The sequence below is a fragment of the Bombus fervidus genome, chromosome 5 (genome assembly GCF_041682495.2).
Source record: "Bombus fervidus isolate BK054 chromosome 5, iyBomFerv1, whole genome shotgun sequence".
Taxonomy (NCBI): Eukaryota; Metazoa; Arthropoda; class Insecta; order Hymenoptera; family Apidae; genus Bombus; species Bombus fervidus.
In genome coordinates, this window is record NC_091521.1 from 1,928,913 (window position 1) to 1,953,708 (window position 24,796).

The 24,796-nt window shown below is 41.4% G+C and overlaps 1 protein-coding gene across 1 annotated transcript in view; it reads right to left on the reverse strand.

Annotated features, from left to right (window-relative positions):
- Nachralpha1 (nicotinic acetylcholine receptor alpha1) overlaps positions 1-24,796 on the reverse strand; it is a 154,244-nt gene that overhangs the window by 84,671 nt on the left and 44,777 nt on the right. Inside the window, exon 2 of the mRNA XM_072004349.1 lies at positions 17,028-17,303. Coding sequence (XP_071860450.1) covers positions 17,028-17,285 — 258 coding nt within the window. The 5' untranslated portion in view covers positions 17,286-17,303. The remainder of the gene's footprint in view (positions 1-17,027; positions 17,304-24,796) is intronic.

A 24,796-nucleotide genomic window follows, 5' to 3' on the forward strand; every position in this document is an offset into this window, starting at 1 on the left:
ATTCCACATAATTTATTCGCAACAAAGACGAAGCGACATATTTCAAGATAGAATAGAAATAGAAATTGAAAAATGAATTATTAATTCATTCACCTCGGTCGACGGGTTAAGAGTTGTAAGTTTATATTTGCGGTAAGTTAGCATTTTTAACTGTCGATTTATTCTAACGTGTTCTATATTTTCCATAATATTTGACAAAAAAACTCTACAAATATAGAATTGATACAGGTGATGATTAAACTCGGAACAAACGAAGTCAATTGTCATCTTTGTGGATACATCTCTATATCCTCTAACTTTTCTTGTTACCTACGATTACTAACCGTTCAGTTTGCTTTCTCCTTTCCATTCGTCTGTCTTTTCCTCCTACACAGCGATTGTTACATAGCGATTGCAAATCAGTGTATTCTTATTGCTCTATAAACGTCTTTACGAAGCGTGCTACAGGTTAAGAGAAGCATTTTATTAACAAACCGAGAAGGAAAGTTCGCTCGACGGAATTAACAGAATTTTTCGCAACGTGGCTGGAAAACGTGGCTGTTTTCTCTGCACTCGAACGAGGGGTCCATAATAGAGAGAGGAATAGAGAGAGAGAGAGAGGGAGAAGAGAGAGAGAGAGAAAGAGAGAGAGAGAGAGAGCAGGGCGAGCTTGGAGTCACGCAAACACAACAAGCCAAGGGAAGAAAACGAGTGGACGCGTGGAGGATTTTATTTACAGTCTTAATTTCGCCTGGCGTGGTTCATTCAGCGTGTACACGAGCCGACGAGCAGCCAAGGTTATATCGATAATTACGATTCCATTTTACTTTTTGTTGGGCCGAGAGGAAGGCAGGGGAATAGAAAGCAGGAGACAGCGAAGAGCACACAAAAGTAAAGGATTTGCACGCGTATCATGCCGGCCGCGAATCCAGAAACATAATCCCGCGGGCAGGCATGCGGAATGCGCGGCACGTCCAAACCGACGCGATTCTCGAATAGAGCCGCTCGTAAATCCGCGGAGATTATTACGGGCCGGTGAAGGCGACCCTCAGGATTGCCGACGATTGCGCAAACACTGAAAAATCCGAGCGTCGGTTAAACCAACCACGTCGTATCGAGCCGCAAGCGTCTCCAGCCGAAGAAGCATTTTCCTTCTGAAGCTCGTGAGAACAATTCTCGAATAAAATCCTCTGGTGACTAACACACGCCCGCAATCTCGCTATATCCGCCCTCTTTTGTCTTCCACGCGATCGCATTTCGGTAATTAATCGAGTCGATGAAAGCTCGGCAATGAGGATAATCGATGAAACGTGCAACGAACGAGATTCCGCGATTCGATCACGTCGATGTTCTGGCGTTAGCGAAAGAGTCTCTTTAGAGTTCTGTTCTTTTTTAGGATTAAACAGCAGGATTTACGTATACGCGCAGTGGAGGACAGCGTACAATTCGTGGCGTTGTACGCATGTCTGACCCGCGCAACTTGTTCTACTTCGGTCGGACGCGATTCTAAATAGAGAAAGCATATTCAGATCATGGTTTCTCTATATTGAGTAAAAAAATCCATGCGCATTGTGTGACTGAAATCGTAAAATGACGTATAACGCGTGACTCGGTACGTGCGTCCGACTTTTATAGCTTCTTCTGTTTGATCTAGTCGAAAGAGAGAATATAACGTAGCGCAGACAATGTTAAATGCGAAAATTTTTATAAAGACAAGTGCGAAATAATAAAAAAACGTGTCTGGTGTACGCGAATTTTCCCACTTGATTCTTACACGATTTAAAAGAGACCAATCGTACGCAGACTATAGCTTCATAACAAGGTAATTTGCGTGCTTTATATCATCGACATAATACGTATATCTAACTTGCGTGATATTTTCCATTTAATTCGAATACGATACGAAAAGAAAGGTATTTAGACGAATTATTAAAATTGTCAGAAGTCAAATAAGACGCGTGTCTCGACGTGCGTGATCTTTCCTACTCAAGTACTCGCAAACTAAACCTGTAGCAACAACCGATTGCAAGAATGCAACTATAAATCGAAGAAAGATTTTCAAATGCACAGTGTATGCTCGACTAACTAGAGTTGAATAACCTGATCTTGGTGGAGAATTCTCGTACGCAGCTATGCAAGTGTTTCCGAGACGCAGCATCGAACGAATGGCACAGAAAACAATTCCATTCTCTGTCTATTCCTTTGGACACCGATAATAACTCCGACTTGTGGGTCACCGGCACGTCGGATGAAAGGGAACGGTAGCAGTGGGATACAAGGCAACGCTAGATCGAATGACGCTTATAAAGAGAAGCAACGTTCCCGTTAGGCTCGATGACAAAGCCGGTAGAATTGAAGAGGCAGCTCAACCAGTACGGATGTTGGTCATGTAATACCTGGATCGTTCTATTGCTTCGTCGTGTTCCCAGGGACGAGATCAAGACGCTTCGAACATACCCGGCAAAGTTTCTAGTTGCTCTGTTGCGCACCAGTTGACTTGGTTGTACGAGGCAACAACTTAACTTACGAAATGAACCATTCGCCTTGACGGTTGCAACGTTAGGTCGTATCCCTAGCTATTTCTCTTCTAATTTATTGTATCTGACTGCAACTTTCATACTTCTCTTCTGGAGTCTCTGTCGTTTAGTTTTTGGTGACATCCACTGGATTAATTGTGAGATAAGTTACGTCGTTCTATTTAGTATTTACATTAGCTTACGAAAGTATTCGAACAGTTATAGACACCAATCATGAATACATTACGCGTGTTACATGAAACAATTTGAAATTTCATCGCCACGGTAATGAGGTGCAATTGTCATAGTTGTGTTGATAAAATTTGAAACGGATCAAAAAATGTACATAGAAGCGTACAACAGAGTATTTAGTGCAAATGTATATTTCACGGGGTCACAAAAGACTACACAGTGGATTATCCATTATATGGATAAGCCTCGATATTTAGCGAGGCCATTTTTAACACTTACTATATCGTCGCCCTAGTGCTTAACTGTTCTAATTCCATTTTTCAAGAAAATGTAATTAACCAACCTATATACATCTCATTGATATGAAGAATACAAATTTATGAAAATATGATGAAAAATCTAGTTCAGAAACAATAAATATTCGGTTCTTTCAAATCTCAACCCCACACAATAATATTTAACTTCATGAACTTTAAACTCGGTTTTCTCAGTTTACGAACCAGCGGAGATAGAACAGTTAAGAACTAGAGCGACGATATATCTATGCTAATTTTCTCCTAAATATATATTTATAGATAGTAGATATACTGTAACTTCTACAAACATTTCCAGATTACTTAAACATTTTTTAAATATAATCGTAATTGTGGCTAGTAACAAAAATTCATATATTTTGTCTTCGTGATTATATGAGAGAAGATTGACTTATTACACAATGAATAACCAAATTTACCTTCCTGCTAGTATAGTCGGTACGATCAGAATTTGTATGCAAATGGGAAGGATTTGGTCTCGAGGACTTGGTTTCGATATACATATTCCGTACGCTTCCTTCGTCACGCTATATCCAATTATTAGATATGACACTTCTGTTCGGTAACGAAAATTTCCATGCCTCTATCTAATAATTTTCAGAGAAAAGATGGGCTTATCGTATATTATCATTTGAGGAAAAAAAAAAAAAAATAAACGTGAACGAATTTCAACCGCCAGCAATCGACTACATAACATCACTATGTATGTAATGAGGTAAATTTACATGATATCTCTAGATACCCTTATCATCTCTGCACAAAAAATAATAGCACGTCTATGTTCCACTGTTAAAACAATTACACAGTGGCGTTGGAATCGAAACTCGGTTGCCGTGGCACGGGAAAAATGAAAAAGAGCGAAGGGTTCCGCGTAACGCGCAGCTAATTTCCGCGTGGCCGGAATCGCTGGATACTCGAAGGGTGGATACAAGAGTTGCGGCCGGTAGTTACGGCAATTGGATCCCGACCAGGCCATGGCTATTCGCCTGTGAAAACTACAGGGAACTTAATTACCCGAAGTGGCCGGTAACAAGGGAGAAAGCGATTACTCGTCGCGTTAAATCCGCGTCGATCTGTCGGTACTGTCATCAATTTGCGTATACGGGCCCGCATGTAAACTCGCGCACCTTATGCGCGAAAGCTGAGCCGCGTCGCGCCGAAAACAGATATCGATCGTGCATTGTTGCTGCCGCAGCCAGCACAAGCAACCGTTTTGTTTCCTCGACTCGATGCGACCCGGTGCGATGCGCGTCTCGCTGTCGACGATTGGTTTCAACGGAGGTTCGCCTAACAGGAAATTACTGATGCTCCGAGAACGTTCGCCGATAACTTCTAAACTATCAAACACGCGGTTTCACCAATCTCTGCCCTGCCGCCTCATTGCTACCCGATCGCGCAAAAAAATCTTCAGATTGTCCCTTGGAAAAATTTAAATTCCGTTGGCGGTTGCGACTACGTGGTGTTTATGACTCGTTTTGAATAACTGAAGATCCTTCGAGCTAATTACGAGGCGTGACAACTTTCCCGAATAACATTAGGCAAAAATCAAGTTCACTTTGAATTCTCGATTTTCGTTCTGTTTTACACAACGGACCGAGTCGTCGAGATCTTTACCCTTTCAACCGACCAGTTCGTTTGCCGAAAGCACACACTGTACATATCTGGTGAGCACAGTCTTCAAAGTTGCGCAACCAGTTAACTCGTCTTGCAGATGCATTTTCCAATGACAAATGAACTCGTCATCCCTAGTTAAGGGGTTAAGTTTATAGAAACTCGCAAAACTCCAGCTACGGAAATTTGTATAAACTCGGTTCACAAGAGGATAGGAAGCGAGGGGAATAGAGAACACTCGAAGTGAAATCGCTCAAGTTCCACGACGATGTCCGAGCTAGCCTCCGAACGAGAGATCGCGAGACAAGTGACTCTTCAAACGGAGAGTCGGTTTATCCAAGAAACTGGCCAAACTTCCACCGATCGATCACTATTCCGATGTAACCTGATTCGATAGAAATTATCGGAGCAGGCGATCGCCTGTTCCTCGATGTCGTGGAAATATCATTAACAGGTGATGGTTTTAAAGGCGTCTCGCGAGAAATCGATGTGGGAACTGACAGAAGAATCATTAACCAATTCATTTGACCTACATCCTTCCATTCTACCGATGGTTGCTATCAAACTTTCTTACTGCTGATCCTGGACTTTTTACTCAAACTTCGCAAGTAGCTGAACCATGGATGAACCTCGATTACGGATTCGTTAATTGGTTGAACAGCAAAGTTGCGTCAGTTATAATTATCGCGAACAATGTTAATTCGTAACATTTTGGATGCGCGATGAATCATCCGAGCCACTAGCTAGAAAAGCGAACATTTTCCAGGATAAATGGTGAACTTATTAATACGATCATCGTATTAGGGATTTTATTATCGAAAATTCGGCGAAAGCTACGCGGAACTTAATTACACGCAGAGCATAATCCCCGAGGTTCGATCCTATCGGCCATCGCGTTCTCGTGAAAACTGAACGAAACTTAATTAGTCGAGAACAGATCAGTCCGGTCTCGAGGCGTTTAATCGATAGCCTTTTATCCAGCTTTCTGTAAATAAATTAAAGGAAGATGATTAACCCGATGACGAATCTCTGAAACTGGAGAAACGACCACCTGGTTTCCTTATTTGAAGAAAATCCTGACTCAAGTATGAAAACCACTTGACTGCGCGACCAGGTTGCAACGTAATATCCTCTCTGCTAGAAATTGCCAGAATTGCCAGCTTAACTATCATAATTACTCAGAGGTTAGTCGGCCGTGAAAACCTAAAGGAAAATATAATTATTCAAGCAAGGCTGTAGCAAGAAGGAACATTATTTCCTGGTCTATTGATTTTCCACTAAAACTGAAGACACTCACCGAAATTGTCGATTGTCTTCCCTTGGAACAATTTCGTCGTTCGAGTACTTCTATCCTGGTCTACCAGGTACATAGTAGTTAGTTATGCAAAGTGTTTTGAACGCGTTAACTTTATTCCAGGCTGAAGAGTTCTCTAATTTGTCCAACGGTCGTCTCGGCGCATGCCGTGTCAGAAATTATGCGAATCGCGCGTTTAATCATCGCAATTAATCCGAGATCAGTCACCTATGAAGACTGAAGGAAATTGAATTATTCAGGTCGGTAATAAGGCAGGAAATGACTATGCTGGCTGTTAATTATGGGTGATTTAGAAGCATATTCGTGAATTTCCTGTTGCCGAACGTTATCGATACATTGAATATTTTAAAGCGTTTGTAACCACCAAACTAGTGAATTTTCGGCTGCATACGGTCCAGATAATATTAAGCTCTATGGGAGTATCCTCTGATAATCTTTTAATAAGCAACATGTATAGCGATAAGGAGAAAACCAGAAGAAATATAATTGCGGGATTCAGAGAGCAAGCGATAGCAGTGACAAAATTTTGATTTTTATAAACCTGTAAAGAAAGTGGGCCCTTAATACAAAAAAATGAAAATTATTTTATATTTAAATGGCAATTATTTTAACTGAAATTGATTTAACTGTGATCGATTCGAGATAATATTAAATACGGAATGTCTTCGCTATGAAATCGGTTTCACGCGATTTTAACCGACGTCGAATGATTGGCAATCACTCCTACGACATTAGCAGACATGAATCTAAGTACTTCGATAGCGGTTCCTTTGCTTGGCTATTTTATGCAAATTTTACACTATCCCCGTCACCGCGTGAAACTTAAAATTGACTTGGAAACTACGACCGGGGAATGACAAGGTTCCGAACAATATTTTGGAAACTTTCATGAACTTTGATCGAATGTTCTTGGCTCGTTTTAAGCGATACTAACGTAAGAGGATTTTCAAGTTTTATTGGATACACGTAACTTCGACGAAACAATTTTCAAAGACCATGGATTAAATTTTGCATGACGGTATCGAGATTATTGACATCGTCGATGAACTTCACGTACTATATAAAAATCTGTATCTTAAAAAGTATCTCTTATTTCGTTCGATCTATAAAGCAAAATTAACCCTTTGCACTCCGAATTTTATTTCAATTTCATTAGCAGCAGCTGTCAACGCTTTTAAATGTTTTATTTGAAATTTACTTTAATTAAAAAAATAAGAATTTAAATAAATAAAGGAAGAAACAAATTCACTTAAATATCAGTTTTATTCACACTATTGTTGTATATTGTAATTTTTAAGTGTATGATATATTTTGAAACAATTTCCAGGATGCAGTCTTGCTTTTCTTTCGCACGTTTCACAAAAAAAAAAAAAAAAAAAAAAAAAATGAAAGAATGGCGAGTGGGACTCGACAAAGGAGCTTCTGAGATAAAAACTGATGTCGAGTCACACTCGATAGGATTGCAAAGGGTTAATGATTAGAAAAGAGAATGAATTATGAGATCGTTGAAATTACTGATGATGACGACGATATAAAAAGTTGATTTTTATGCCTTCATCGGGAAATTTAAAACTGTACAAATACATCTAATGTATATTAGCATATAAGAATATACGAAAGTCACAACTAGAAAAATCGATAAATCAATAGCTCGTCGTCTATAAAGGAAAATATTTTTTTCGGTCATGAAGCGTCAGGAAATGCAAAAAATAAAGTTATCATATTTCGGAATATCTCGTATGTGAATCAAAACTGTAGGAAGCTTCTATTGCTTTAGTTACGCAAATAAAAATATAAATTTGTATAAATATCCACAATCTATTGATGATAAAGGATATGTATATGACAAACGACAATACTAGTAATACTTGGATGATTAACACTAGAACTACCGATAATTAACGCGGTCATTTTTACCAAAAACCAGTCAAAATGATTGGTCTTTAAAAAATACGTAATAATAGAATATTTTTATATTTATTGAATTATTATTTTTTTACAAAAGGAATTCCATGTTATGTAGTACATTTTTGGTATTATTAATCCATCTGGGACCATAATCCCTAAACGAGGGTTGACACATTTATAAAATTGTAGAACCAGTCATTTTGATTGGTGTGGTATTTCTAGTGTTAGCATCTATCGATCTAGCGATCGACCCGGGATTTTCCTGATAACTGATATCATCGTATTGAGTGATACGCAGTAAAAATTTTAAAAACGTGTGAGAAATTGTACAAAACGATGAAACTGGTTAATTGGGGTTCGATAAACAGATTGCAAGACCCTTTTACACTGTGACAAGCATAAGTATCCTTGATTGAAAATTATTTTGAATTTGAATACATAAAAACAAAATAAAATTCATTATATTATTCATTTAGTTATCGTTGCAAAAGTCATTACATCATTGCGGGAAAAAATGTAACATGAAGTAGAAATTTTAAAATAAAATTGTAGAAGCAGTCAATTTGACTGGTGTGGTAGTTCTAGTGTTAAAGTCGCCTGGATGAGTGTTAATCCAACTTATAACATCTCAGACGACAAAATTCAGACCATTTATATAATCCGGTAGCGGTAAGTAATATAAACTTAGGATAACATTTGAGAAATACATTTTCTCGAAAGGACTTTTAAACTACGCCATTATTCGACACCGTGTTCAAGGAAACCACATCGTAAGAAGGTTCGAATCGTTAGGAAGGAAGTTCCTCCACCCGATCCTAATGAGCAAGTCTTCGTTATCGCGAAGCGACTGATAACGACGGAGTAACGCGATCCCTGTAATACTATCTTAAGAAGCGAGCACCGCGACTGTCTCTTTAGATCGCGATGATGTATTTCGCTTTCGGACTGAGAAGGATTGCGAGAAACTTGTTCGCGTCGTCTAATTACACGATGAAACTCGAGCTAATTGACAGTGATAAAAGAAGAAATTAAACAGGGGCCGATGCCTGGTGAAAAACTACAAGCAAACTTCTATCGCTTGGAAAATCGAAAAAGAAAAAAAGACGACGATGCACAGTTCGTTTTATTTGGTCCGTGATGGATTAATTAAATGTTACTGTAAAAATTCTGAAATAATGAGAGAATCTCGCCTGAGTATCATAAAACGCATAGAGAATATTTCAGAGCAAGGTAGAAGTAAAGGAAAGGTGAAAAATGGAAATCAGCCTTTCGAAGTGCTGAAAATAGAATAACGAAAAATACGAAATGAGTTTGTTAAAAAATTACTCGACAGCATCCTCCGGAGAATTCCTTTCGCAGCCGTTCAACAGCTACTAGTCACGCGGAATATCGGTTATTTTAAATTAAACAACACTTCTCCGATAATTACTGAAGCAATTACAAATCTCTAGATAAATTAACGAAACAATCTCTTTTGATGAGTAATCGAAGATTCTTGCAGACCATATCGCACATCTGATTATATCACGTGCAAACAATCTACCGCTCAAAATTATTTGGACACTTTAGATAGATTTGTTCTAACAATATAGGAATTTTATTAAAACGCACAAATTACAGGTAAATTAATAATTATACGCGATACATTCTGCCGTCTCACAAACTTATCGCATTATAAATTTGAATTATTTATTTAAAAAACTACCAATGCTATGTACGTATTCCTTTTACAACTGAATACGCAATATTTTTAAACGGCAGCGTACATCGGTGTGTATTTTTCAGTCGTCGCGTCGTGGTGGGCCATTCTGTAACTGTCGCTAAAAGAAGCAAAATGTAATAGCGCGATCTCGCTTATTTGCATTGTATCGTTCCGCCGTGTATAATCCGCCCCTCTCCCGACGAGTTCGTGTAATGGGAAACGGCGCGTTTCGTTTACCTCGTTCAATTTAACTCCTTCGAGAAGCGTAATTTGCCCATTCGATTTAGCGAAACGAAATACCGAAGTTCCGCAGCTGCATCGTTAACGTTGCGCGATCGACAACAGAGGTTCGGCTTAATTGTTTACCCGAAGGCATGCCGATTCTATTCAAGTAATCCGATCAATGCAGAGATTAATTTAGAAAATCGTCGAGATCGTGCCGACTAATCGACAAGACCAAAAAGTTTCGAGCCGCGAATTTTTTTATCTAGCAATTGAAAATCGTATGAATATTAAATACGAAAGACTGCCTTGGTAATTATCGCTGAAATCAACTTGGCAATTCTTCCCTAAATTCCGAGAAAGCAGAATCAAACGCTGAATACGGCCAATTATACGACATTTAATTAAACTACCATCCATCGAGCAACGGTGCTCGCTCGCTTCTTAGAAACGACGAATCGTCGTAAATTCCGGTCCAAAAATACGTCGAACGTCGTGCAATTAAACGCGGCGAGCTCGACAGCGTTGGGTATCTAATTAAAATGCTCTCGACCAGCCAACTGGCCGTCATAATCACTAGTTAGCTGCGCAATTCGTGTCTAAAATGGCGCGAGAAGAATCGAGCCGTAGCTAGTTCTCGTCCTTCATTCCCAGTTCCTCGGTTCCCAGCCCAAGATAGCCAGAGCTTCGGCTTAATTAGAAGAAACGAAGAGAACAGCGAAGGGTCGTGTGCCCTTCGAACCGTCAAATCGTTTCCCTGTGCAGCTTAAACTCGACGAGACTTAACCTTTCCCTTGCACCCCGTACCGTACGCGCTCTTCAATTACACCTGTTTCGGAATGCTCGATTTAATTGGACCACTTCGATCACCGACGCCCATTGCTTCAGACTTAGTCGCTTCTTCCTCAACGGACCTCTACCCTACTCTGCTACGACTTTGCGATCGAATCGCGATCTTTCGTTTGATATAACGGACTAAAGATTGTTGGATTTGTTGGAAGCTTTTCCGAAACCAAACTGATCCAATCGAGATAGATTAATTAGGAGTTAATAACGCGTATTAAATTAAAAAAGTACAATTGCAATTAAAGAATTTTCAGAAAATAAAGTTGAACAGTTTGATTTCTAAATGGTTCATATATATATTATTGTATAAACTGCACAATTTCACTTGCTCGAGTCCACTGATTCTACAAATATTGGTTGATCGGTAGAATTCCACCGCAGGATCATCGGTGGAACAAATAGCACCCATACTCGAGCTACGGATTTTTCGCTTTTCACTGGACGATCGAGCGTTTAATTATCGTTTTTCCCCAGCTTCTAAATTCCGAGAGCCATATGAAACGACAATATTTGCCCGATCACACGGAGCTTCTTCTTTCGCTCGGGGTTCCATGTGCTCTTTGCGCAAATCCTCTCGCAATACAAACAATAGCTAGGTCCGTGATTTCGAGGCGCGGCTACTTGTCTAGCTAAAAGTCAATCTCACCCAGGCCGTGGCTCGTAAATCTCTATAAAGTCGAAGGCCGCTGTCCCGTGGCGAACCACCGTGAGTTCAAGAAGATGCTCCCTTGAAAAGGAGGCCGTGTAAATAATGGCTGGACGTTGCTACGTTGTGAGAGTCACTACTCCTCTTATGGCTCTTCTGGGACATCATTCCTCTGTGACCAGGTCCGCTCACTTGCCACATACGTTAACCCGTTGCCGCTCGTTTCGCCCCTCCGATCGTTCCTTCAACGAGATCCTCTTCAATTCATTCCACCTGACGTTTTTAAATTCTTCGCCTTTACGATGCACCCTGGTAGACTTCCATGCGCATTATTTTGCCGAGTCTTGGCAAAGGCATCCTTCGAGAGATTTTGCAAACTCTTCTCGAGGATCCTCTATGTTATACTCCAGGGACGATTCTAAAGATTCCTGTGATCCTTCGACATTTATATTAAAATAACCATAGTCGTCCATCCAATATACATACCTATGACTCAGTTTAAGCTACAGACCTTCTAAGTTGCCTTACCATTGAATCTTTTAGACGGTCTCAGATGAAACACTCGTCCCTTTATTTTCTTCTTTCTTCTCCTCTTTCTTCTCTTGCTTACAGGGCCGCAGTAGAATCGAGTGTTTGAGATAAACGCGCTTAATTTGCCTAAAATTTGTGAATTAATTGTTGTTGATTTTGAGGTTATTAGATGTATGTGAGTACAAAGGAACGCGTAAACAAATTGTGAGGTAGAAAATATATATTTTAAAATACTGAAGTGTAAATACAAGTCGGAATCCAATGTTACCCTATGACTGAAAGCCCTGAAGCCAACGTCGCCTATCTACTGTTTATGGTTTGCCTTCGACGCAATCTTTTGTCTATGCGCTGTCGATGGCTTCAGTGCTTGAGAAAACTAAAGATCAGATGTAGAGTTTTCTTAGAAGTGATGACCACTTCAACAGTTGAACGGTGAATTTTTTATTCGTTGCCTTTCATTGCGTTGTGCTTGTACTTTTATGTATTATAATTATTTGATATGTAATCTAAGAACAGTAGTTTTTGATAGCGTATGAGATACAAGCAAGTCTGTTTGCAGGAAGATGTATCTGTATACTTGAAAGTGTCCTTATCCAGCAAATCCGACAACGAGCCTCCCGCACAAAAGCCACGTGTGCACGAAGCGAACTCGAGGAATCGCACTCGACTCGAAAATCAGCTTCTCATCAAAGAGCTTTCGCTCGAGTGTCTGCCTAACCGAAGGGGGTACTAAGCCAGCCTAGTCAAGCAGTCGACACCTTCATTGTTTCAAGGTGTGCGCCATCGAAAGGAAAGCTGTCGCTTCTCTCCCATTGCCGTTAAACGTGCATCCACTTACGCGTGCCAAACAATTGGCCGGTTAGCCTGTGATTATTGATCGGATTGCGAAGCTTTCGTCGGCCGTGAAAAGTGGGCGTTGGCTGTTGCGTGACACGAGAAACTAGCCGGCTGAAAGAAGGGAACATCGATGCTAAGAATCGATTCGACGAGATTCGCCGTCGTCGTTGATCCAAGAGGATTGTACTCGGAAGTTTCATGCTGCTACGTTCAATAAGCATGGCGAACTATGAATTCCGATTCAGAGGAGAAGAGTCGCTCGTATTCTCGGAAGTACGCGCGTCCCACGACCATCGAGCATCGATGTTTCTGTTATTTTAATCGTTTCGCGACGCTCCACCAAATGGGTTTCGCATGTCGTCTAGTTTACCGGTCGTTAACTCGCGAGTGCAATCCTCCCTCTTTTTTTTTTTTTTTTTGCATCGCACGCGTGGCCTCTTTACGTTCGCTCGTAGCGAAGAATACAAATGGTGACGGTTATCACCGGTCTCCCCTCGGTTTCCTTGGTTTACGACGCAATCGCTATTAAAATATGCAATCGAGCCGACACGTTATCCTTCATCAGGGTTTCACCATCCTCTCGGGGATGAGAGACGCGGTTAACGAGCCGTTTGTACCCGACGACGTTGAATATTTTGCATAAAGCTCGCGACGTCGGGAAAGATATCGCGCGTGCAGAAAATTCTTGTCGACTTGCACGCTGCAATTTCGATCGTTTAAACCGACGTTACATCACTCTCGCGTAATTCCGGCTCTTGTCGGACTAATTAAACTGTTCGGAAATACTCAGAAGTTATGTTCTCCGAGGGGAAATCAAACGGAATCGGCTCGACGTTTTTCAACAAAAACGCTCGCTTGCCTAGAGAAAGTAAATTCCCGATAATTTCAGAGTATTAAATTTCCCGACAAACTATTTATCGCTTGGAAAGCGATTAATTCGTTATCGCTCGTTTAAACGATCTCGGGCTTTCATTAAAGAAAACTCCATCAGAGTATTCCGGCCGTTTTACATAAAGATATTGAAATTCGCGTCTCGATAAAATGTTGCCCGAATTGCCTCGACACATACCAACAAAATATTCCTGTTTTTCTTTTTTTTTTTTTTTTCAATTCTGATACAATTTTTCTCTGTCCATTTATTACGCGATACGTGGATATGGTAATTCGTATAAAGCAGCGCGTACCGTGGTTGTTCGCGCTCGGAATAAATCCTTCTCTGTTCAGTGGTCTAGAAATTTATTTTGTGCTCGAACATTCCCGACCACCTCGGGTAATTTAGGCTTGTTGCCACTGCATCGTTATCGATTCACGGCTTCTAAGTAGAATCAGCCAACAAAGCGTGGACCGGCCGAGTGTCATTGGAATCCTGTGTTCGCGCTGTGGTTGCAAGTTCAAGGAGTCGACGAATGCACACAGTTGCACGTGATAATTACTGTGAGAAGCTCGCGAAAAGTCCGCACTCGACGCGTGCCAAGTCGTAACTCGCGAACGTCATTCACATGCCACTGACGTTTATCCGTTATACAGTTTTAAACGATCTTTGAATAGGTTCGAGATATTACTTAGATCCATAAATAAATTAGCTCTGCTTTTAACTTCGAGACACGTAGTTGGAAGCTCCCTATTCTGCTTCATCGTTGCATCGATAAACTTTTTGCAGCGATCGCAGTCGAACGAAACGCGCGCCATTCTCATCGATCGATTTTAATTCAATTGCATAGGCCGGTACGCCACATGAAACAGCAAGCGCCGCGCAAACAACGATAAAGAGATTTAATCGAATAACAGGGACATCGCTGAGCTTTGTCGCTTTAGAGTTTATAATAACACGCGGCCGACAATTAGATTTCATCTTCCTTCTATTTAGGACGGGGAATTTATTTTCCGTGACTGAGCTACTTTGCATGCAGTTTAGCGTGTCCATTAACGCTTCCTGCGCATTTTCGTCCAGAAACATTGTACGTACGTGATGCATTCCACGCGAACTAGGAACGATGCACTGAAAATACATTTTCTGCAACTAATTCGTCGCTAGAAATCCTTTTTAAAAATATTTTTCTTCCGCTTCTCTTCTCGACGATTGGATATTTTCCAACGCCCTCTTCTGAATTTTCCTTCGCACGAAACAATTTTTCCATTGCATACACAACCAGTGTACGATGTATCCAAGCGTCTTTCTTGCATGTTTCTTTTGTATTGCATATTTTCAACTTTCTCGTTACCTGCTTCGTGCATTTGCTTCTTTCAAGTTTCCAGCGTTCACGGGTTTTGTGTATGTCGTTCGCTTTCTGCTCCCAATATCAGCCATAAAATCGGGAGAAGAAAGAAATCTCGGCTGTTCGGGGATTCCAACTCGTGACCTCGTGGTTCAAATCGAACCACGCTCCACCCTATCGAATGATCCCGACTTTGTCTTTCTATTTTTCCAAATCAGTCCTCTCTTTCTACAGTTAAAACTACTTCCACGCGTTTAAAATTCAGTTCATTCCATTTTTAACCTTCCTTCTTATAACACAGAACCACTCACTTTACGAATCATAATACGATCGGACCACCAGGACCAAGAACTATATTCGGTCTGAATCGAAATTACGATCGTCTTAAGAAACATCTGCATTTTTACGATTTTCACGCATGTGACGAGAAACATCGAAGCGTGTTAACGAAATTACACAAGTCCTAACTACGATGTTTCGTTAATATGCAAAAGATATTTCTAGTAGTGTACGTATCGAAACATCGCAAAATTTGTGTCATCAAACGATCCTTTGAACCGCGTTCTCCTCACAGATTATACCGAGGAAAGAAACGGCATACGAGCCACGAGCACGCACGACAAAACGAGATTTGCCGAGTCCCAGCGCGTACCAAGCAAATCCGCAGTGGAAAGTGGTCGCAGTGAAATTACAGTGTTGATATTCCATTGATAACAGCCAACGCGACGGTCAGCCAAACCGGCTGGCCAACCGATAACAAATTAATTATAGTTTGAACGGAGGTGAACACGTATTTAGTCTATAGACATCCGTGATCGAGGTAATTACAGCTGAAATTCGGACCAAGCTACATAAGCATGTAACACGAATGTAATAACCAAGGAGACAATGCGGCCGCGGAGGCGAAATGGGAGGAGGGTATGGTCACCTATGACAAGAAGGAAGGGATAGACAATCGCGTAATTGTAGCACATTGATCCGTCGAGAAGATGACCTCGAGTGTGTAGGTAGCCGTTCGAGATCCGGCAAACCTCGAGCCGAGACACGATTGATTGCTTGCGATCAGATTATGGCAATTAATGGCTCAAGTGCTATGGATCGAACCGCTTGTAAATTAGTTCCGGTTCCGGGCAGAAACTCCCGGAATTCAACTTATCACCGCAAGTACGTGGACGCGCGGTGTATCGGTGTCTGTATCTGCTGCATAATCCATACGCCATGCCAGTTCGGTGCGTGTTGGCTCCGAACGAATTTCCAGTTAGCCGAACGCTTCCCTGCCGAACGATCGTGTTCGACGGGAATGCAGAAACAAATATTCCGAGCACCCGGTTATGTATGGATGCGGCGCATTTCGACCAAGTATTGCAGCTCGGTGTGGTTCTCACGATCCAATGTAAACGAGCCTGAATCGCGAAAGGAAATGGCGGATTTTAGCGATGCAACGTTCGCCAGTTGCTTGTGAGAACAATTATTTCTTCGCGTCAAATTCATCGTACTACTCTTGTAAATTATAAATAATGATAAATAACGTAGTAGAAATGTGTGCAGGATACTACAGCGTAGGCGAATACAACAAGACTGCAAGGCCCATGTGCAAAGATTATAAAAACGAATGCTTAATTTCATCTAATTGAAATATCGAAAAATTCAGATTCAGTGACATTAGCTTTTCGATGCAGTATTCAAGGGGAGAATTTTAAATAAAAAGCAAATATTATAGCGAAGCAGCCTTGCAAATAAAATATTTCAACCATCAATAACCATAATCTGTGTCCTCCACACACAAGTTAACTCGCGTCCTCCTAATTCATTGCAAAACGTCCGTTTGCCTCCTTAGAAAACTCGCGCTTCGAATTACGGATGTTCCCACAGGCACACACGATCGTTTTCCCCGCTCTTGCTATATCCTCTCCATGCATTATCACTAATATGTATAGGGCGTACAGTATTTGCCTAATAAATTTCCCGTTACAAATAACGTTCCACTGCAGGACTTAATAAATTACCGTGACGAGACAGGGTAGAAGCGCAATTACCCGCGCAGGGTGAAATCGAGGCCTGGCGAGGGGGAACAACCCGATGTCAGAAGCCACCGCTCTTGTTCCACATATCTCACCGGCGTTCTACACCGATTCTATAGTTTCTAACGCTATTCATGCGCTACGATAATGGGTTAAGTGGGGTTTACTCACAACGTCGATGAGCTGGGAGAGGCGTAGTCCCATTTTGACAGTGAGGCGATCGCTGTTGTTGCCAACAGGCCGGATGAGGCGGTTGTAGTTCGACAGCAGGTCATCGTAGAGACGCTTCGCTTCCGGATTGGCCGAGGCACCCGGAAACGGAGCAACAAGACAGGAAATGGCCGTCGCCATCGCCAGCAATCCGCCCAACCTAGACCACCATCGCCACCAGCCTTTCCCACCGTTGTTCGACCAAGCATCCCTAAGCATCGTACGCCTTGTCCACCCCTGAAATCATAGTATTTCAACATTAAACGTTACTCATTTCATCCATCTTCTTCAATTATACAGACGTATATTTTTGTTGCACCGTAGGTGAAAACGTTATAACGTTAAAAGTTTCGTGTAATACGCGTAATATATTCGACAAAATTTGTTGTCATAAATATTAAAATATTAGGTTGTCCGAAAAGTGTCTTTCTTCACGCGAACGTGATTTTTACAACAATGTACCTTCATACAAACGTGAAACCAAGTCTATAAAATGTCACGGTGTTTATCTCAACAGAACAAAATGGATCGTACGTAATTCGACAAAATAATATAAAAAAAAACGTTTATTTCCTTATAAAACGAAAGAAACTTTTCGGACAACGTAATACTTTGGTGAATTAGTGTCGTTCGATCGTGAAATTAACGGCGAGGTAAAGTTTAAACGTTTCGGTTGCTGAAATTCAAATTGTATAGGACAGAAACTTAATACCTTTTAATGAAATATTGTAAACAGGATATCAATATGCAAATGTCTTTTGCAGTTCAAGGTTCAAATTGCTTTTACAAAACACGTACAGTCCTGGGTGCAGCTACATCAATGGGTATCTCCTGTTAATCCTTTAATTTAACACCGCGCTATATCGTTTCCACCGAGTGTATGATAGATACACGTTTGACTCGAATAGCTATTGTTAAATGTTTCACTTTCTGCTCGACTTCTCGAAAGTCTTACAAATAGAAAACAAGTTACCGCGAAAGAAGAAAATTTCCTGATTCCCTGATGAACAATTAGTTTTAGCGACAACAGCCTGAAACATAGTGGAGCGGGTGTACGGTCTTTACGGGACACCAAGTATATGCGCAGAAGACACGTGTTTGTCGGCATCTCATAATGCTTTGACGTCAACTTTTCAAGCGAATCATAGTACATAGTAAGGCGTAAGTTGGTTGCCAGACGAAGTCATTTACTAGCCGTGGAGAAGAGCGTAACCGGCCATAAAGGAGGGCTTCAACGGCATTGTTGTGTCGCTGAAAGGAAAGGGGAAGGGAAGGGAACCTCTTGAGCAACTTTTATCGCTTCGTTGCTGACCTACCTGCGGCCATTATCAGCGTACCTATATGCCTGGGAAAGCTACTTTCCCGCATTATCCGGCGATTTACATTTCTCCACGTTCCTTCGTTGATTCTGAATATAAATGAGCTCGAACCTAACGCGAGCACGTTGAGAGCATCGGCTTCCAATTTTTGTCAATCGCTACCAAAGTGTTGGTACGTTATCGTCGTGCCAGTCAAAATCTTCGCAACGTGAAAAAAAAAGTAACAAGAGTTCGTGATATCGATGGACATTATCTTTCCTCGTGACAGATTGATAAATGATTTTGATTTCGTCCGTCGCTGCCTTTGCACCATTAGGTTAATCGATGAATTACGTAAAAAGCTATACTCGCTATCGCTATGTAAATGAAATTTATACGTTTCACCGCGTGCCATCCAGAGAATAAATATCCCCCGGATACGAACGGTTTCATTGATGTCTGCCATAAAATTACAATCGGTGCCCGTTCAAACTGCACATCCGCAAGAATCAGCCTTGTATTTACGATTTTATAGTGGTGTAGTATCGATCGGCTCGTTGAGAATTTGCTCAATGCATCGGTGAAGAACTTTAACGTGCGAAATTATGCATCTGTGATATGTTTCGTTCGTCGACACGGCGTACATCACAAACCAGACACTGGTTAAATAACTTCTTTAAGATCCGTAAACGTTGACAAATATTCCTCACTCAACATATTTGTACGTCGTGTTATTAATGGAAAACTACTGCCTTTCTTTCTTTTTTTATTTTCCTTCGATGTCGATTTTTATACAGCGTCAAAGAATCTGTTTTATTCGTGGAAAAGTTCGTTCGGCTAGCGGCTGTGACACGCGAAATCATCGTGCGTATTTCCGCGTTCTGTCGAAAATTTACAAAGCCGAGCATCGCGTTTAATCATCGGCTTCTATTTTAACGCAACATAGGAAACGCGCGTGCTGACATTACGTATCAACGTTTGACTAATGCATCCAAATGCGTCGATTCATTGATTTTCCCACAGTCATTTGCATTTTGCGTGTCCGCGAAGCGACAGTAATTAGACGTAGCGAGTGGGCGCCTGATGGAAAAGTGAAACGAAACCGCACGATTGCACACCGATAAAATTGTCAGGATATCGTTATCGGTATCGCTTAACTAACCAGATATACGAAAAATCGTTTCATTCGATGCATTAGCCGATAACAGCCACTTTGTTAATAATTTATTAGAATAATTTATCGATCAAATCTTCAACATAAATAAATAATGTTAATGTGTACATATACAAAGACAGTCACACGTAATATCAACTATCTGCAATTTATAAAAATCTCAAAATAAATCTACAAATACACGAGCAAAACTTTCCAATGAAATTCTAACACCTTCGAACGACACAGGACAGATTAAACGAATAATAATAATTCCATCGTCCGGATATTTTTAGGATGAACTAACAGCAAGGTCAATAGCGAGCCACAGGCCGAAAAACTTTTATCGACGGTTGCTGGTTTTTATCGGTCGACCGACTGATGAACTATTTCCACGTATTAGAAAATGAAAAATGGCGCGGGGCCAAGACGACCCAAGTTGGTCAAAAACCTCACGGGACCCTTTCTACCTATCTGGGCTGTGTCGGGTCGCCAGATAAGACGACCCTGTGGTCATTATCAATCCCATTCGTTTCCAGCCAGCCTCTGGCCACCGAGTTAATTACAGCGGAATTCCGTACATCCCTGGCTTTTCCTTCGTTCCCTATCGTTGCACCTTCTTCGCCCCTGACCATCCCTTCGTTAGCCCGGTTCTTGTAACGAACCCCGTAGCGTATTGTAGTTTTCGAGTTTATCGTCCCCTGTCAATCTCTTGGGAGGACGAGGGTGGCTGGTATCGGGTTCACGACTTGATATATACTTACGGGAATTTAGTAGGGGATCGTTGTCATTCCACGATTCTCTAGCGACACACTTTGAGTGATTTATGCCTGCTTAGCTGTCCAAATGGTAAATGCGCACGCGAAGAATAATTTAGAAGGCAGAGGCCGATTTTCATTCTTTCTCTGCTATCGAAAGCGGGATTAATTCTTCGTAGGAGCAGATCAGTTCTTATCGAAGTGGAAGAAATACGAAACGTACCTGCGTTTAAGTAATTTATAGGATTCGTTGATTAAGATGTGTGTCGCGTACAAGTTAACCCAAACCAATTAATCACTCGTGTTATTTACGCTAAAAGAGTTGATTATTTTTTTACCGAGTTTTCTACGAGTTGCACGAGCTCTTCGTGCAACAGCTACAGAAAGGAAAATGAAATCTGCCTGCTATCGACCTAATACTTTGTGTAAACTCTTGCTCCAGCTGCAGCAAAGCCCAAAGACAACTTCATACCTTGCTTGAGCACAGAGTGACCTAGCAGATATGTTGTTTAACAAGCAATCCGTTGTATAAACGCGAAGGAAAAATCGACTATTGTGACGATACTCGTTCGTACATTGTATGACCAACCAGGGTAAACGATACCAGGTTGTAGTCGATCGAGTGGTTGGCGCTATCGGGCCGTCTGCGACATAAGGAAACGGATATAATGGAATCAATAATGAGCCCTGGTTGACACGTTCATCAATCTGGATCAGTCAGCCATCGTTATCCCCTGTATCTTGTCGGGACTACGAAATAATTACGAGGATTTGCTTCCATGTGTTTGTGTATCGATCGTAGTGAACAAGAGGGTGAATGGAAAAATATGTGACAACCGGTTTATTCGTCGAACGAATGAAATGTATCAGAGAAAAACACGAAACCCAGGTTTATTGGTAATTCGTCACAGTTACAGTCGCGCAAGATTTCGCCGCAGATGACTGGCAAGCCTTGATCGTTACCCGATTAATTTCGCCCGCAATTTGTAAGGGAACGCGCGATGCAGTTTACAGTACAGTTTCCGATATTTTCAGGAACGTTCATTTCCTTGATGATCGAAGAGTACAGAATGGATGGATCGTGTCGTCGATTATATGACAGATATATTTTTGATCCGAACGACACCAGACGCGAAGTCTGGAATGTGTAATATAACGTGAGTATTCCGTGCTGCCGAGAGCTGTGAAAAATGTTACAGCTCGATGAAGTATCGGCAATAGAGCATTTCGATTCGAGCTTAAACCACGTATGACACGGTAGGTAAAAAAAAGAGAGGGATGGAATTAGGAATGTCTAGACGAAATATCTTCTAAAACGATGAAAAATAAATGTTTAAGCGCTGATCGAAGACAAGTAACGGATAACAACAAGTAATCGTCCGGTTTATTACATTCACGGAAACTTTGCGCGCATTTATTGAAGGGAGACGTGGCAATGGAGCTGTATGAATGCACGTCGTCATCGTTCAGTGTCCCGACGACGCAACTCGAGCGTTGCAACTGGGCTAATCGAATCTCGCGCCACGTACAGTCGCTAACTAAGCTTTTATATACACGTTCGGTTGGCGCATTAATTGGACCGACTCTGTATTTCGTTTCAGCCGGTGTGGCTGTTAGAAAAGCGCGAGAAGCTGGAAAGAAAATAAACGTCTTACGAGCGTAGAAAGAGAACCGTGAAATACGAGTGGCCCTTTTTCTTTCCAAACGATCAGAGAGCGGACCTTTGAATTTCTAACGTTGTTCCCGCGAATCTCCTTCGTTTATACGAAGAATGATTTTCAACTAATAATACATTAATGATACAGACACGCGGCTGTAAAGTATGCTTCCAAGTTTCCGCTGGAATTACAATGAGCTATCGATTGTAACAATTAACGAGGAGCGAGCGTGAAGAGGTAAGCAAGGCAACGAGCGCCGCCCCAAGGCAAACGAACTTTCCCCCTGACCACAGGACATCGAGGGATACCGGGTCGGCTAATTAAAACGACACGGGCGAACACAAAAACGCAGGGGTTGAGACATAGGGTGTGGGTGAAGGAAGCGGGATGTAAACGACACGACAATAAAATCAACGTCTGCCGTAGGCTTTTCAACGTTTTTATAAGGCAGTCAGTGTACTCTCTTTTTTAGCTGACGAGACGCGGCTTAATTTAGAGCATCGACCAGATTTACGGGGGCGGTTCTCCCTCGAGCTTTGCAGGTTATGGATCGTGTACCGCTTGACGCGTGACAACGTAGGAGGATTGGAGATTGCAAGGACCAAAACGATGTGCTACCACGTGTGTATTTGTTCTGTTCGTACGTGTCTAGATGTGTGCGTGTCTACATACACGTATATACATATACATAACTAGACAGACGAATGAGATCGCGCGTACGTTCGAGGGAAGGGATTAAATGAAAAAAAGAAAATCAATTTTCTCCTACATCTATCTGTAGCAAATCTTCGGGAACAAAGCTTTTCACATAAATCGAGGATGGATGAATCACCATGGCTAGTCATACATACACCCTGCTTCCGATACAGTAGGGAACACGCCGATTCAGCCAGTTCACGATCGATGATAGTTCCGTATCGTCGATAGGAGCGACGAAAGTAGCGAAGATTCAGCTGGAAATTACAGCCGGAAAAATATGACCGGTCTGGACAGTGCATCGTCGCGAATTAATCGACGAGCCAAGAGCAACGTCCGTGCGCGACAGAAACATCGACCAAGTGTTCCAGTTTTGTGATCGAGCGCCCCATCGACCAGAACACGATACCCGACAAGAACTCGCGACTCGCATTACGATTTTATTCGGGAAACGTTTTATTTTACAATATCCGTGTGTCAACGACAGTTGTGAAAACACGAGACACGTTTAAGCTTGCGATACATAGTTATGTGAATATGTAAATTATTAGAAAATTATTTAAGTCTTTAATTTATATTCATTTTAGACTGCAAAAGCTTCTTTATTATGTACATTAGCGTATATCGTGTATCACGTGTATAATTATTATGTTTTTACTTGTTTACAGGTCATTTCCAAGCGATAACCATTAATTTATTTATGGTATTTATTGTTGTTTGCTTTCATAAATATTTACGATATATCGTTTAAACGAATCAGATTCAAATTTTGAGCAACGAAATTTCAACGAAAAAATGTATCATCTGATTTGTATTGTATGTTCAGGATCGCCATACAACAGGATCTAAAATTTTTATCAGCCAATTGTTTTTCTAACGATCTAGGTCAATTATTGCGTTTCTTACTAAATCAAGGTATTCTTAGTATACGTGTACACATATATATATGTACTTTTTTAATAAAAATGAGAACGTTAAAACAGGAAAGTACTTCGTATGATCTCGCAGTTCGTCATCATCAACGTAGTCGAATTTCGCAGTCGAGACGCAGATAGCTGAAGTCGTGGAAACAACAACAGGAACACGCAAAGCTGGCACGGTTTTCCACTAGCTCGCATTTTCACTGCTCCTAATGACCGACACTTTTTACCGTCTCGAAACGCGAACATTACTCGCAAAAAGTCTGGCAACCGCGAGTTCTTGCATAAATTGTCGCGAATGAACGCTCGCCAAACGCGGCTTAATCCTCCTCGGCCGTTTGATAAAAATACTAAACTCAAGAAGAACGGTGTAATTAGTTCGAAAAGCTGGCAAAGCGCACTTACGAAACGTTCGCACGATTCTCTATTTTACGATTGTTCAAATGACGCGGAATTGCTAACGCGAATATTTTTCCGTCGTTTCGTTCGCGCTGCGGGTGAAGCAACGGTTGACGAGCTTCCCTATTTAGTTCAAACGAGAAACTAACTATCCGTGTAATTGTTGGCGTTACGACGATGAACGATAAACGGTCAATCTCGCGTATGATACTTTACTAAGTATGTCATGTTGTTCATAAGCGAACTACAATAACGTTGAAGCCCGATCGATTATAGCTTAACCGAAAGCGTAACAAACGCAGGTCAGAAATTTGATCCGTCTACCCGGTTCCGATAGATTTTCCATTTGAAAAGTTTAGTGGGTTGTTTCGGTTTCGAGTTTGTAAACGACGCGATATAATGGCCAGTTGAAATAGCCGCCGTCCGTGATCAGCGATCGACCAGTTTCCAAGGAATTCGTAAAATCGTCGTCGTAAAAGTTATTTGGTTCGTTGGTAGACGTGTGATGGGAGCGACGCGGTTAACGGTTGCCATTTTGCCCGGCTGGTTCTCGTATTAAAAATCTTCCAAAGGGGGAGAAAGCGCGGACGGGTGAAAAGCAGGTGAATCGTTGAAAACGGCATTCGCGTGTCAAGTGTAGGATAATTCAATAATAGCGGGCGTACGAGAAGGGCTGACAGAATGGCCGAGAAGCAGAGAGAACGGAGGCATTCAGATGCAAACTGGAGAGAATGGCCGTGGGTCGAACGAAGAACGCACAATGGAAAGCAATCCGAGTGATCTACGAGACCCGCGCCAACGACGATCTCAATCCATATGGATAAACTAATTCAAGACGTCGCTTTATA